Below are 15,014 nucleotides of genomic sequence, written 5' to 3'. Positions count from 1 at the left end.
AAGAGGCAGGAGGTAGAAGAGGAAGACCAGGGAGAAGGCCATTGGGATCATTCAGGCAAGTGGTGCCCATGACATGGACCAGGGTGGTACATGAGGTGGTGAGAAGTGGTCAATTACATATAGATACTGTGTATATTTGAGGTGGAGCCAATAGAATTTGGTAATGACTTCTATGTTGCAAGGTAAGAAGAAGATGGTGAAGGCTTTTGGCCTGAACAAATAGAAGAATAAAATTGCCATCTGAGAAAGGGAAGACCACAGAAAGAGCAGAGTGAGGAGAAACAATCAGGAGTGCAGTTTTATATCAGTATGTATTCTCTAGATACCCAAGAGGACTTTTTGGGTCGGCAATTGAATATAATTTAGATATACAGTTCTGGAGTTCAGGAAGAATAAACAGGCTAGAAATAGAGATTTAGACATAATCAGCAAATAGCTAGATTTAAAGCCCTGAGACTTATAAAATCAAAAGAGTGACTAAAAGAAAAGAGAAGAGGATCCTCCTAAGCCCTGGGGAGCTTAGGAGGAATCAACAAAAGAGGTAGAGAAGGACTAGCCAGAGAAATAAAATGAAAACCTGGCAGGGATAGTATCCTGGGAGCCAAATAAAGACAGTTAGGAGCAAACCACCAGCTATCAGCAGCTATTGACAGGATAGGTGGAAAATAAGGACTAAGAATTTTAGATTTAACAAAGTAGAGGTCTTCGGTGACCTAAGGGGCAGTTGCAGTGGAGTTGTAGGTATAAAAGCTGGATGAGAGTGAGTTCAAGAGACAATCACAGGAGAGGAATTAGAGACAGGGGGTGTAGATAACTCCGTCAAAGAGCTCTTCTGTACAGAGGAGAGAAGCAGTCCCTGGAGTGGGATTCTCAAAGGGATCCATCTGTGATGCACAAAAAAGGTTAAGTAGCATCCCTATATGAGAATGCGGAGGGTTGTGAGTGGAAGGAAACTCAGAATGGATCCTAAGCAGTGCCAGAACCAGGCTCAAGACTTCTGCCTTGTTGCTTTGCCCTGCTCCAGGAGAGTCCCCCAGAAGTCTTCATAGAAGGCATTTTCCAGCCAAGCTATAAAAGTGGGAAGCTACATGATTTAGAAAACCTCCTAGAATCTATTGACTCATCCTTGGAAAGCTGGGGAAAATACTTGATTGCCGCCTGCCAGCATTTACAGAAGAAGAACTACTACCACATCCTGTATGAGCTGCAGCAGTTTATGAAGGTAACAACAGCCCCATCCTGCCTGCTACCTCTGTCCCTGCAGCCTTGCCATGTGGTGGGTCTGCGCAGGATAAGGGAACAAGACTGTCACTTGGTCCCTAGCCTTGCTCCTTGACTCAGCAACAAGAAATCCATGTTGCTCTGAGGCATTCTTATGTAATATCAGGATTTCCATTCTCATCCCAAAGAGGCAAACTTTAATCTTGTCAGTAATGGCATTCTTCAGAATTCAGGAAATATAAAGATTAAAAAGGAGAGGGATATGGTAGTTTCTAGATAAACATGGGGTGTGAATGCAGAATTCATAAGGAAGGGTAGAGAAGTATTTGTAGAGAACATGCACGAAAGGAGAGGGATCATGTTTCTTCCAGTCTGTGAGGGTGGCCAATACTAAGTCACAGAGACATTGAATGATTCAAAGCCAGAGTGAAAGTGATGGCAAGTCTCATGGAGTATCCTAAGTCTCCTTTTTAAAGATCTCTTTTGTGGTGGAATAATGTCCTACCCAAGAGTCTGGCCAGCTGTTTCCCCCATGGCTCAGCAGGAGCCATGCAATGCAGGAGACACCAGACATGCAGGTTTGATCCCTGGGTCAGGAAGATCCCCTGGAGGAGGAAATGGCAACCCACTCCAGTGTTCTTGCCTGGAGAATCCCATGGATGGAGGAGCCTGGCGGGCTACAGTCCATGGGGTCACAGAGTCAGACACGACTGAGCACACGCATAGCCCACAAGGCTGCAGAAACAAGAACCCAGCCAGTCGGTTGACTTTTGGATCTCTTGGGCCTCTGAGGGAAGGGGTGCTGGCAACCAGACATCCTGGGTGGAATTCAGATCAGAATTCTCCCTGCATCCCCAGCCTCCAAGCCTCCTTTGACCCGAACATTCATTTTCCTCTTCCAGGACCATGTGCGGGCCGCCATGACCTGTATCCGGTTCTTCACTCACAAAGCAAAGACATACACGGAGCTGGGAGAGAAGCTCTCCTGGCTGCTGAAAGCCAAGGACCACCTGAAGATCTACCTCCAAGAAACCTCCCGGCGTAGCGGAAGGAAGAAAACCACCTTCTTCCGAAAGAAGATGACGGCGTCTGATGTGTCAAGGTAGCTCGGGGTTCAGGGAACAGTTGGGGCAGTGCAGAAGGGCTGGAACCGGGAGGACTGTTGGTGATGAAGCCGCCCTCGCCCATCTCTGAAATCATGGGAAACAAACATATATACCTGATAGGAGTCATTCACGGATGATAGTGTCTGGTGTTAAGTCTCAAAAGTCTCCAGAGGAGCTTGGAGGAAAGGAGAGTGGGGGAGGGGCAGGGATTAGGCTCACCCGTGACAATCAGGCTAAACCCCTACCCCCTCCAAGAGGCAAAAGAAGTCCTGGGTGACCCTTCATCTCAATCTTACGTCAAAGCACTCTCCTTCCTTGAGGTGCATCAGGCACACTGGCTCCTCGGCGCCCCGAGTCCTTCCCTCCTCACAGCCTTTATGCCGAAACATAGCATCTGAAGTGAATGCTCGCTGTCACTGTTTTTTCCTTCACAGTCCCAATCGCTAGGTGCCTTGGTGTGTTTATTCCCTCCCCAGCTCTCCTCTAGCCTCTGGGGCCAGGATTCACATCTGTCTCAACCTCTGTTGTTAGCAGCATACCATGCTCTGTAAACACTCGTCACCCCTTTTTGTCCTGTCGTAACTTCTCAGAGGGCCTTTTGGATCTCTTCCCTCCGAACCCTTTCTCTTGCCCTTTTCATTGCCATCCTGTTATGACTTCTCAGTCCCCCCTGGTCCTAGTTACCCCCGAGTTCCCTCCTGAGGCCAGACTGTGTGTCACCTGTCCCCACAGACACATGAACACCCTTCAGCTGCAGATGGAAGTGACCAGGTTCTTGCATCGCTGCGAAAGTGCCGGGACCTCCCAAGTCACCACCTCGCCTCTGCCAACCCTGTTTGGAAATAACCACATGAAAATGGATGTTGCCTGCAAGGTATGCCTGATGTCGCAGGCCCCCGACAGGCTGTTAAATGCTCATCACGCTTGGAATCGTCTGATCTTTTCAGTCGTTTGTTTGATGGCTGCCTCCCCGATGGAGTGTGAGCCCCAGAAGGCTGTGGCTTGAGTCCATTTTGATGACTCTCGTATCCCTCATGCCTGTGCCCAGTAGAGTCTTCCCGGATATTTGTTGAATAAACGAATGAACGAGGGCCTTGTTCTTAACTGAGGGGCTGCTCCAGTCATTATTGTTTCTGTAAGCATGTTTCCCTCTCCTTTTCAGGTCATGCTAGGAGGGAAAAATGTAGAAGATGGTTTTGGAATCGCATTCCGTGTTCTGCAGGTATGACCGGATTACTCAGGATTATTCGAGCAGGGATCAGCACATGAGCACAGTTCTGTGAGAGATTATTCCTCAGAAAATTTTTATCCCGAGAAAAGTAGATTTATACTACATCAAGGATGAAAGCAACGAGGTGGCTGTTACAAAACTGGGTCAAGTTCGAGACCGAAGGCCACTTTGACAAAAGCCAAGCAACTGGTGACAAGTTCATCAAAACGTCAAATAAATACTTGAAACCAGGTCTACAACAGTTCACCACAGCTCTCCTCCCTGCAGGGGAGCATGGCTAGAGGAGGTGCTGGTGGGGGGAGAGGTCCTATTCAGTGGGAGGGGGCCCCTGGCAACAAGAGCCGCCCCTCCATCCTTCATCTGCCCACGAGCCAGCTCGAGGCATACATTTTTTGTTGCTTGTGATAAGAGGACCCAGGTACAGCTGTGGCACTGGAGCAGGATGGAGCAGGGAGCTAAGACCATGAGAAGCCAGACCACCCCTACTTCACAGTGACACAGAGGCACCCAGAGGCCCCTCGCTCTCCAGGCAGGCAGGGTGTTAATTAACACTGTGCTCATCTCAAGGATCAAAGACAGCAAGCAATCCAATCTGACAGATCTCTTTTTTTCCCACCCATTTTCAGTGTTGGACAAAGCTCTCCATACACAGATACCCCCGTGGGCAGGCAGAGTGACAGCTCCTATCAGACCCCAAGGCAACAAAGTATTTATCCAGTAGTTTCTAGATCATCCACCCTTTGGGGAATTGGTCTATCTCCTAACACCACAGCCTCTCTTCACAGAGCACCTGGTGTCCCGGGCAGCCAGTATCAGCCCCCAGCATCCATTTTCCAAGAGAAGGTTGACTCGTTAGAGGGAGAATGAGCTGGTCTCGGGCATTTGATTAGAATATCTTCAGGCAGTGATGCGGCAGCAAGGGAGATGAACCAGCATAGATCTCAAAGTCCCAGTTTTCATGCTTGCTTCCCAAACGTCTGCCAGACTCCAAAAGAGGAACTTTCTGCTGGTTGTCTGCTTATGTATGTTTCTACTGGGACTGCAGTCAATTTGGCGTGTCTGCCCCAAGCCCGTTCGGAGCTCTGTGAATGTCACCGTCCTTCCCCCAGCTGTGGAGTCCCTGCCTCCCTACCCTTGTCATCCTGTGTTCTGTTCCAGGACTTCCAGCTGGATGCCGCCGCTACCTACTGCAAGGCCGCCCGGCAGCTGGTGGAGAGGGAGAAGTTCGGTGAGATCCGACAGCTGCTCAAGTGCGTCAGCGAGTCGGGCATGGCGGCCCAAAGCGACAGGGACACCGTCCTCCTCAACTGCGTGGAAGCGTTCAGGAGGATTCCCCCCCAGGTACGCCCACCTCAGACCTCGGCTCCTGCATCTGTTTCAGTGTCTTCACATCCCCGTCTTTATTTTTCTCTTCCCCATCATGTACCCAAAACTCTACAAGATCCCTCTGTCTTTCTGACCCCTCTATAATAATGGCCTTACGCTAATCAACCCTTCCCTGGAAAGAAAATTCATGGTACGTATCCAGAAGCCGCCCCCTAAGCATCCCGTTGTCTGATGTTATTGACACCTGGAAGTGTCTGCGGACAGACGGAGTTGAGTTTCTCCCAGGGATTGTAGACGAGGTCAGTGTGGGCCTGCAGGTGGCATGTCACCTGCAAAACTGTCCCCTGATGGCTTTGTGGGATGAACAGACACATCATTCATGAAAGCCAAGGAAAAGCTTTTGATCTGATGTTGATTCTCAGATTCCCAAGCTTAGTGTTATCATTAGATTTCCTCTATTGCTCTGATAGCAGGAGTTGAGGTGTTTTTTTTTTTTATTTTGGCCACACCACAAGGCTATCAGGATCTCATTTCCCCAACCAGGGACTGAACGTGGGCTCTCGGCAGTGAAAGCACCGAGTCCTAACCACTGGACCACCAGGATTTCCCAGGAGTTGAGTTTATAAGGAAGGGTCAGGCGGGCATCCCCAACCAGAGTCAGAAGGGCTGGGCTGAGACGGAGTTGAGCCCCGGCTCCCATGCTCCATCTCACAACTGCTGTGTCTCTGTCCCGCACAGGAGCTGGAGGGCCTGATCCAGGCGATACACAGTGACGACAACAAGGTGAGCAGAGTTGTCTCCTCACCCAGTAATGCTCGGGAACAGCCCTTTGGAGTTGCCTTGTCACCTTCACCCCTCACTTGCTACGACAGTTCCATTCAACCCCTATCTCGCCCTCTTTATTATCAGAGGTGGGGCCGGGACCCAGATAAGGGCGTAGAAGGGAGGGAACATGTAGAGAACATGAGAAAGAACCCTGACCACATGAGCCTTGGCCCTCTCTCTTCTGTACCCCCAAGACACACAGGCCTTTCCACTCTCCCCATTTTCCATGGAGGTTTTCTCTCCCATCCCTAGGAAATCCTCACTTGCAGCTTGTCTCACTGAATAAGGTTCTCAGAGTGAACAGGCATCTCTTTATCCTAAAGGAGCGAGGGTACCCTCTATGGTAGGGAAAAAATCCAGCCAGCCCTTTGACCAACAATGCCTGTTAGTGCCTTGGTCTCCAGAACAGGCCTTTCCCCTGAGGCCCGTGCCTGCTTCGTGTTGCATAGGAAATGGATAGACTAAAAGTATTCCCAGCTGCTCCAGTTTGTGGCTCACCATAGACTCAATCCACCTGCCATTCAGGGGAAGGCCTGCAGGCCAGGAGAGGCATGAGAAAACCCAGCCAGCCTGCCCTGGCCACTAGCAGCGGAATCCTCCGGCAGCTGAGTGCCTCGTGAAGAAAACTCATGTTAGCAAACAACTTCTTACACACTACCACGTTGCTGCCCCCCATGGCGGTATTGCTGTTTCCTGAACTGAATTTCCAGGGCATGTTTCATTCGAGGGTTTAGGGAGGATCTGTTCTTAACATTTCTTCATCTAATTCTGCAAGATCCTGATGCGATCCTATGAAAAGAATGGAATTCTGACATCCCGAAATGTGAAAAATTCCTTTTCTAGAATCAGACTGAGAACCTGACAGCCAGGCCTGATACCCAGGCTTCTTGATTCTCAGACTGTGTGTGGCTCTTTTCTAAGCCTTCAGGGACCTCCTGCTCAGTAGGACAGAGCCTTTGTCCCTGGAAAAGATGGACCCTGGAATCTCTACCGTCATTGTTAACTTATTCAGGTTTTTTCTTCTGTTAGTCGCTGTTCTAACACACAAGATGTAAGGCCACAAGATCTTGCCGTAAAAGAGCTTCATTCAGTTTTTATTCCAGACTTTCTGGAAAAATGCCCTTCTCTAGGTAGGGAGTTTTGCCTGTCGACTTGGTGATATTCTGTTCAATGTACACTGGTGCCAAGTGGAGCTGAAGGCCTGGGTGAGAGCGAACATCCCAGAGCAGTGGGTGGATTAACCAGACCAGAGCTCAGAACGTGCCAGCCATCTTGCAGCTGTCAATTATCTGTAACTGAGCTTAGAAAAGGAAGACTTTAGTGACTGAAGTAAGAAAAGAAGGTAGAGCTTTGAAACATGAAGAGAGGAGTCCTCTCCAACCACCAGGAGGACTGTCATGGCAAAAGGCAGCTGCTGGCCTAGAGGTCTGAGGCAGCTCACCAGGACCTTGCCATTTGCTAGCCTGGAGCCCTGGCTAACCAGGGAGGTGCTGGTGGGGTCAGGGCAGGGAAGGAAGGGGCTCTCATCTCCCTCACACTAGGAACTCATGAGATGGAGTGTGTCCAGAATGCAGGAAACTAGACTGTCTCTGATGCAAACAGCAAGTAAGGTCAATCTGGGGCCACCCCTTAATTAGACGTTTTTCTAATTGTGTATCTGTGTTTCTTTTCCCAAGCTTCCTGATAGAAGATTTTTAACTAAGCAGGTCGAAGAAAAATAGAGAAAGGGGCCCTATGGGCCCATTGTAGAGGGCAGGTGTGATGACTCATTCATTCATTCATTCACTTCATGCACATTCATGGAACACCCACATGCCCTGTGCTTGGCTCCAGGAATGGTTAGAAAAAGCAGACACTTTTCCTGCCCTCCTAGTCAGGGAGACAGACATCAATCAAATAATCACCCAAATAACCACAAAAACCAGTTTGTCAGCAATGAGGCCCGGAGAAAGCTGGAGAGCCCAGGAGAGTAAGGAGGGCCTTGAAGGGAGTAGATAGAGGCCAGGCTCTGCCTGCCTGCCTTCTGCTTTTTAAAATTCATGTCTTATTTATAATAACTTTTACACTGTACAGTAATACAGTATAATAGCTTAGTGTCCAGAATATTTAAAGAGTAGCCATAACGTAATAAAAGGCAAGAACCCAGTTACTGGTAGGTGAGAAGTGCTGTCTTGTCTCTCTTCACGCGGCCCTGTGTACTTCTTGGTGACTTGTCAGTGATGGTTTCCTTCCGGCCATCTCTCACACCCAATTGCCAGGTTCAGGCCTACCTGAAGTGCTGCAAGCTGCGTTCTGCCTACCTGATCGCCGTGAAACAAGAACACTCTCGGGCCGCAGTCCTAGTCGAGCAGGTGCAGCAGGCCGCCAAGAGCAGCGGGGACGCAGTGGTGCAAGACATCTGCTCCCAGTGGCTTCTGACAAGCCGCAGCCGGGGTGCCCATGGTTCGGCCTCCAGGAAGTGACCCTGGCTGCAGGGCCAGACAGCTGTGGGGCAGGAGTGATGGGCGCACTTCCAGCTCTTTCCTCCTGTGGGGCAGGACTTCCCTGGCTCCACCCCAGGTTGGAAAGAGCTGGAATTGGACCCAACCTGCCATCTTGAGCAAAGATAGGATCTTTCACGCAAGTGCCATGTTTCTGTAAAATTGTGGAGTCTGTGTGTGTGTTTGTCTGGAGATGGCCAGTTCTTTCTACCTCAGAGTGAGTGTGTGTGTGTTCACGCTCTTTGCGCTCATGTTTACGCCCAAGCATTTCTGAACAAACGAAGCTCTCCCCCACTGCAAAGAGGCACTTTACTTTCGACTTCTGCCTGTCTGAAAACCTTCCTGCGTTTTTGGTTCTTAACCCGGGCTCATCCTGTTTGTACCCAGTCTCCTTGGTGTGGAGATGTTCCAGTAGCTGCTCGTGACTAGAAGGGTTTTTGACTGAGAATGATGGAGCTACATCAGAGGCTTGCCTCTTTTCCCCTCCTTCCCGTCCCCAGATGCAGAGATGGCTTTGGGGCAGGTGCTTCCTGTGGTGTGAAACCGTTCTGAGCTTCTCTCCTCTCACAAGCACAAGAGTTACTGTGAGTCTTTGGAAAGTAGTCTGAACAGAAGAGTCCGCAGGTGCTAGCTTCTGAAAGCTGTGGCTGCCTGGCCACCTGATGGAGTCTGGAGCCCCAGACACGGGCAGGAGGGGTGCCATCGTGTTCATCCACAGGGAGAGAAAGGGGAACCTCTCCAAACAGCATTGCAGGAGAGTTGTCTACAAGCACAGAACTGGCTTTTGTCAATATTCCTGCTGCCAAGTAAAAGAACGTGGCTTCCTTTTGGAGAGTCTGGGAGAGAAACAATAGCCAAGGTCCTGGGACCGAATGGCTAGACTTTGCCTGTTTGAGTTACAGTCCTATTTATGCCCCTTAAATTGGTAAAAAATCGCTTCCTCTTCCCACCTGCTTCTCTTCAGTCTCTTCAGGACAGAAGGATGGACATGAAGAGACCCAGGGTCATTGAGAAGGCAGTGCACTTCTTTGTCTTAACAGTGGGAGTCAAAGGTTCACTTTAAAGTTGGGCCTGAGGACAAGAGTTAAACAAGGGGAAGATGAAATAGGTCATGTCCAGTTGGTGAGCAACCAAATGAAGTGCTCCTTTATTTAATTAGTGTGGGCCTGTCTTCCCACTGGAGATGTGACAAGCTTTTGGAAAAAGTCTGCCCTAGTCCGTGATGTGATTTGCAAATGAGGGGTGTGAAGAGAGCTCCACAGCTGCAAGCCTCCCACCAGCCAGAACTCAGCCTGTCAGCCTCACAGGGGCTGCTGAGAGGAACGGGAGCTAGAAGCCCAAGTCAGTATCTCTGGTGCTTAGAAACCCTGCGGATCTCCCTCTGAACTGGGTTTTTTAAATAGTGAACTAAACAACTCTAAGAGTATCTGTAGAGGTTCTGGTCCTCTGAGAGAGGGAAGAGATGGCAAAGAAAATACTAGACCCCGTTATGGGGAAGTTGGACAAGTGGCTTTTTCTTCTTTGAGTCGTAGAATGCATCTGTCTCCCAGGAAACGTTCCTCCCTGGCACCTGCTTGCCCTTCTGAGTCTGCCCTTTTTGCACTGAACTTGAGCACTTTATATTAAATGGATTGCAAATCTCACAGCCATTAATTTGAGATGTTAAGACCAGATTTTCCTGACATTTTCCTCTAATTAATTGAAATGTAAAATAGGCAACCATTGACTAGACTGACAAAAGATGAGGCTAAGGGCCTTTGGGCATCAGGCTGTGATCTCCAGCAAAACAATTAACTAATGGGCAAGTCGCCGGGTTGAATGTTTGACTATAAGCAAGTCACAATAAAATGTCTGTCCTACAAGTTCTTGGCTTCATGGCTCATTTGTGCTGTCTCTGTGGAGTGAAAAGGTGGGTGGGAAAGATGCAATAACCTTCAACTCTTGAACTTCTCAAAATGATTCCTGTTATAACTCAGGCCTCTTGGGTTAAGATTTTTCTCGAATTTCCTAGGTGGCTCAGATGGTAAAGAATCTGCCTGCAATGCAGGAGAGCCAGGTTCAATCCCCGGGTTGGAAAGATCCACTGGACGAGTGCATGGCATCCCACTCCAGTATTCTTGCCTGGAGAATTCCAGGGACAGAGGAGTCTGGCAGGCTACAGTCCATGGAGTCACAAGGAGTCAGACACAACTGAAGCGACTAGGCACACACAAAAACCTCCCAGTGTACTCTCTACCGCCAGGGATTTTTTTTTTTTTTTTTTTTGCTTCATTCAGAGTGGTGGGTGGACGTAGGTTATACATTCATCAGGTAGAGAAGGCAAATGAAAAGTCCTTCCCATTCCTACCTCCTCAGCCCTCAGCCCCATCCCCTCCCAGAGGCTACCTGTGTGACCAGTTTCTTGTGTATAATTTCAGAACTCTTTTATGCATATAGAAGCAATAATGACCAAAGTATTCTGTGGTGAAGATATGCCATAATTATTTAAGCAGTCTCTATTGACGGATAGTTTAGGTGGTTGCCATCTTTACCACAACAGATTATGCTGCAGGGAATTATCTTGTCTGGAATACCCTGGGTCAAGGACTTCCTGGCAGTCCAGTGGTTAAGACTCCGCACTTCCAATGCAGGAGGTATGGGTTCTATCCCTGTTTGGAGAACTAGGATCCTGTATGCTGCATGGCATAGTCAAAAAATTAAAAAACCTCTGAACTAGAATACCCTGGGTCAGAGAGTATGAGCATTTGGTGAGTGTTGTCAGTCACTTCCATAGAGGTCATGGTAATTACCTGTCCCACCAGCAGTGAAGACAAGGGCCTGCTTTCCCACACCCTTACCTCAACACTTAGCAAACTCTGTAGATCTCTGCCAGTCTGAGAATGAAAAATGGAACTCTGAAATTTTTTTTCAAGCTGGTTTTGTTTTTTGTTTTTTTTTAATTCTACGTATCTTTTTAATATCAACCAAACTGTGACTCTTTGAAACCAGGGGTCAGATCTTTGGGGAAAGTAGAACTCACACTGGGCTTGTTGTTTTCCGGCCGCCCTCTTACAGCACCTGTGTGCAGAATGACACTTGAGCCACAGACAGGAGCTTTGCTACCGTTATCGTCTTTCCCCAGGAACATGATGTCATCCAATATCTCATTTAAGAAAATTAACAAAACTTCAAACACACAACAAACAAAAAGTAATGATGAAAGTAGACCTGAAAACCCCCTGTTTGGGATCTGTCACGAAGATGCTTCAAACAAAGGAAATTGGAACACCCAAAGTAAATCTTAAGATAGAGGACCCGGACTATGTTTAGAAACCTGAGATGCTCCAAATTTACTGGATATCTTTGGCTGGAGCTTTAAGTGAAGTAGATCAAATGCTCTCAGGTTCTTCATACTCAAGCAACCAAATAGCAATGGTCACCATAACCCTGAGGGAAACGGCCTGTCTTGGTCATCATCCTCTCTTCTTAGTAATGATGTTAACTGACCCATCCTTGAAGCCTCCAATTCTTCTACAACAGGTTTATTCAACATCTGGTTACTGAATGGCTTCTCTAGTGGGGTGCTTTCACTCTCCTTATTTCTTCACGTTGTCATTCCTGCTTGGCGCTCTTCTTTCATCACCTCTGCTACCCCACCCTCCAATCTGCTGTTATCCAAAACCTTCCTTCAAGCCCATTTCTTTTATTTATTTATTTATTTTGGCCACACCATTCAGCATGTGGGATCTTAGTTCCCTGACCAGGGATCAAACGTATATCCCTGGCAGTGGAAGTGCAGACTCCTATCCATTGGACCACCAGGGAATCCCCTTCAAACCCACTTCAAGTGTCTTGTCTACAAATTATTTGCTGCTCTGGCTATACTTCCTCTTCATCCCACTGAAGGACTAAAATCCTTCAAGGTCACATCCATTCTTCCTTGACACTCATATACTCTCCTGAATAATTCCATAGCTTCAGCAGTCATCTTCATTGGCCAAGTTATAAACCAAATTTGTCTTCCTTAAGTTTTTTCCACATCAGATCCATCTTTGATTCTTTTCTGAAACTCACCCAGATGGCTGAACTGCCCGTAAAAATATTAGCATGTTCAAAATGGAACACAATCCTCTTCTACCCACAGACCTTCCTCCTTCAATGAATATTAGTATCATCAATTAATTAATATTAGTATTACTATTGTGAATGCCACCTGGGTTAGAAACCTCAGGAGTTCTCTGTATTGACTTTCTTTTCCCTCATCATTCAATAAATATTCAAGTACCTACCATGCATCAAGCATATATCCTGTTGAAAGCCAAGACCTCCTATCCTGCTTTCCCAACTGAAGAACCTGACCCTTCATCACCTTACTTCAGGTCCTTGTCACTTCCTCCTCTGACTGTTGCAGAAGCCTATTTTCTTCATCTCAAACACCTATCCAAAAGTTGTACCTCCAATCAACTCCATATTAACAGACAAAATACTTCTGGAAAAAATAACTTTTCTATGATCTTCAAGCATGGGAAGTCTTTCTAAGCAGATGTAAGTTCCAGAATCCTTGAAACATTTAATTATTGTTGTTCAGTCGCTCAGTTGTGTCCAACTCTTTGTGACCCCATGGACTGCAGCACACCAGGCTTCCCTGTCCTTCACCATCTCCCAGAGCTTGCTCAAACTCATGTCCATTGAGTCAGTGATGCCTACCAACTGTCTCATCCTCTGTTGTCCCCTTCTCCTCCCGCCTTCAATCTTTCCCAGCATCAGGGTCTTTTCCAATGAGTCAGCTCTTCACATCAGGTGGTCAAAGTATTGGAGCTTCAGCTTCAGCATCAGTCCTTCCAATGAATATTCAGGGTTGATTTCTTTTAGGATTGACTGGTTTGATCTTCTCACTTTCCAAGAGACTCTCAAGAGTCTTCTCCAGCCCCACAGTTCGAAGGCATCAATTCTTTGGTGCTCAGCAGTTTTTATTGTCCAGCTCTCACATCCGTACATGACTACTGGTAAAACCATTTCTTTGACTATATGGACATTTGTCAGCAAAGTAATGTCTCTGCTTTTTAGTACGCTGTCTAGGTTTGTCACAGCTTTTCTTCCAAGGAGTAAGTGTCTTTTAATTTCATGGCTGCAGTCACTGTCTGTAGTTATTTTGGAGCCCAAGAAAATCTGTCACTGTTTCCACTGTTTCCCCATCTATTTTCCATGAAGTTATTTAGCTGTTATTGTGATTAAAATGTCCCTAACAAAAAGATTCATAATTTTAACCATTTTGTTTCTTTGGAACTCTTTATTTTGTATTGGAGTAGAGTTGATTAAAAATGTTGTGATAGTTTCAATTGAACAGCTTAAGGGACTCAGCCATATGTATACATGCATCCATTCTCTCCCAAACCCTCTCCCATCCAGGCTGCCACATATCATTGAGCAGAGTTCCGTGTGCTATACAGTAGGTCCTTGTTGGTTATCCTTTTTAAATATAGCAGTGTGTACATGACCATCCCCAACTCCCTAACTCCCTTCCCCCTGGTAACCATAAGTTCGCGTTTTAACCATTTTTTAGTGTGCAGTTCAGTAGCATTGAATGCATTCACATTGTTTGCGACCATCACCACCATCCCTTTCCAGAACGTTTTCATCTTCCCAGACTGAGACCCTGTACCCATTCACCACTAACCCTCTATCCCTCCTCGACTACCCCTAATCCCTGGTAATCACCGTGCTACCCTACATCTCAATTAATTAGATCTTTGTCATATATGTTGCAAACATGTTTTTCCAACTTTTGGTAGTCCTTTTATTTTTGTTACAGGATCTTCCCAACCCAGGGATCGAACTTGGGTCTCCTGCATGGCAGGTGGATTCTTTACCATCTGAGCCACCAGGGAAGCCCATATTTTAAAAACCCATAAGCATACATTTGACTACATAAAAACTGTCTTTTCATTACGCTAAGTGAAATCTAAGCCAGATGCAAAAGGACAGATAATAAATATTACATGATTCCACTAACATAACGTACCTACATCAATTTTATCGGTACTTCGGGGCCTTTTCCGAATAGCAGTTGTGCTGAGAAGTTTTTGTTTCCTGGTTCCCCACTTCCTTCTCTCAGAGAAGGAAATGGCAACCCACTCCAGTTTTCTTGCCTGGAGAATCCAATGGACTGAGACCTTTCGAGCTAAAGTCCATGGGGTCACAAAGAGTCAGACACGACTGAGTGACTAGGCAACTTCTGTCTCTGCCCTTCCCCGAAGGATGTGTGCTGTTACTCCTTTAACCCTCTGTCTCTCTTAAAGCTCCCCTAGTCTGCCTTCCTGACATTCAGTTTTTTTAATTTCTTTATTTTTAACTGAAAGATAAAGCTATACAATATTGGTTTCATTTTTGCCATGCATCAACATGAATTAGTTATAGGTGTAATGTGTCCCCTCCCTTTGAAACCTCCCTCCCTTCTTCCCACCCCTCTAAGTTCCCTGAGCTGACAGTCAATTTTACCTTATCATTTTGTTTCTTCATAGACCATAAGCTCCTGGAAGCCAGGGTCATCTTTTGCTCATCTTCAAGTTCACTTACAAATTACTTGTGCACTGCTTACCAGTACATAAATATTATTTTAAATTAAACTGTATAGTATAAAGCATGTCCTGAACCAGAAATAGTTGAGAAAGTGAAACATTTTTAAGTTATCTGTTCAAGAGGCTCTTTCCAGGCTGTAAGCCGGTCAGATAACGGTAAGGTCAAATGACTTATTTATATCCCCAGGACTGAGCCTGGCACGTGATGGGCTATCAATCAGTTTTAGCTGAATTTTTTAATTGGTTCGAACCAATGGGAATAGTTTAC

The 15,014-nt window shown here is 46.8% G+C and overlaps 1 protein-coding gene across 3 annotated transcripts in view; it reads left to right on the top strand.

Annotated features, from left to right (window-relative positions):
• ZFYVE26 (zinc finger FYVE-type containing 26) overlaps positions 1-10,051 on the top strand; it is a 68,042-nt gene extending 57,991 nt beyond the window's left edge. For all 3 annotated transcript variants that reach the window (XM_024997474.2, XM_005211968.5, NM_001205789.1), the window contains 7 exons: positions 1,025-1,222; positions 2,124-2,323; positions 3,060-3,201; positions 3,490-3,549; positions 4,717-4,899; positions 5,623-5,667; positions 7,968-10,051. In XM_024997474.2, the coding sequence (XP_024853242.2) occupies positions 1,025-1,222; positions 2,124-2,323; positions 3,060-3,201; positions 3,490-3,549; positions 4,717-4,899; positions 5,623-5,667; positions 7,968-8,171 (1,032 nt within the window). In that variant the 3' untranslated portion in view covers positions 8,172-10,051. The remainder of the gene's footprint in view (positions 1-1,024; positions 1,223-2,123; positions 2,324-3,059; positions 3,202-3,489; positions 3,550-4,716; positions 4,900-5,622; positions 5,668-7,967) is intronic.
• The last annotated feature ends 4,963 nt before the right edge of the window (positions 10,052-15,014 follow it).

This window comes from Bos taurus, chromosome 10 (genome assembly GCF_002263795.3).
Source record: "Bos taurus isolate L1 Dominette 01449 registration number 42190680 breed Hereford chromosome 10, ARS-UCD2.0, whole genome shotgun sequence".
Classification (NCBI taxonomy): Eukaryota; Metazoa; Chordata; class Mammalia; order Artiodactyla; family Bovidae; genus Bos; species Bos taurus.
This window is presented reverse-complemented; position numbering and strand designations above follow the sequence as displayed.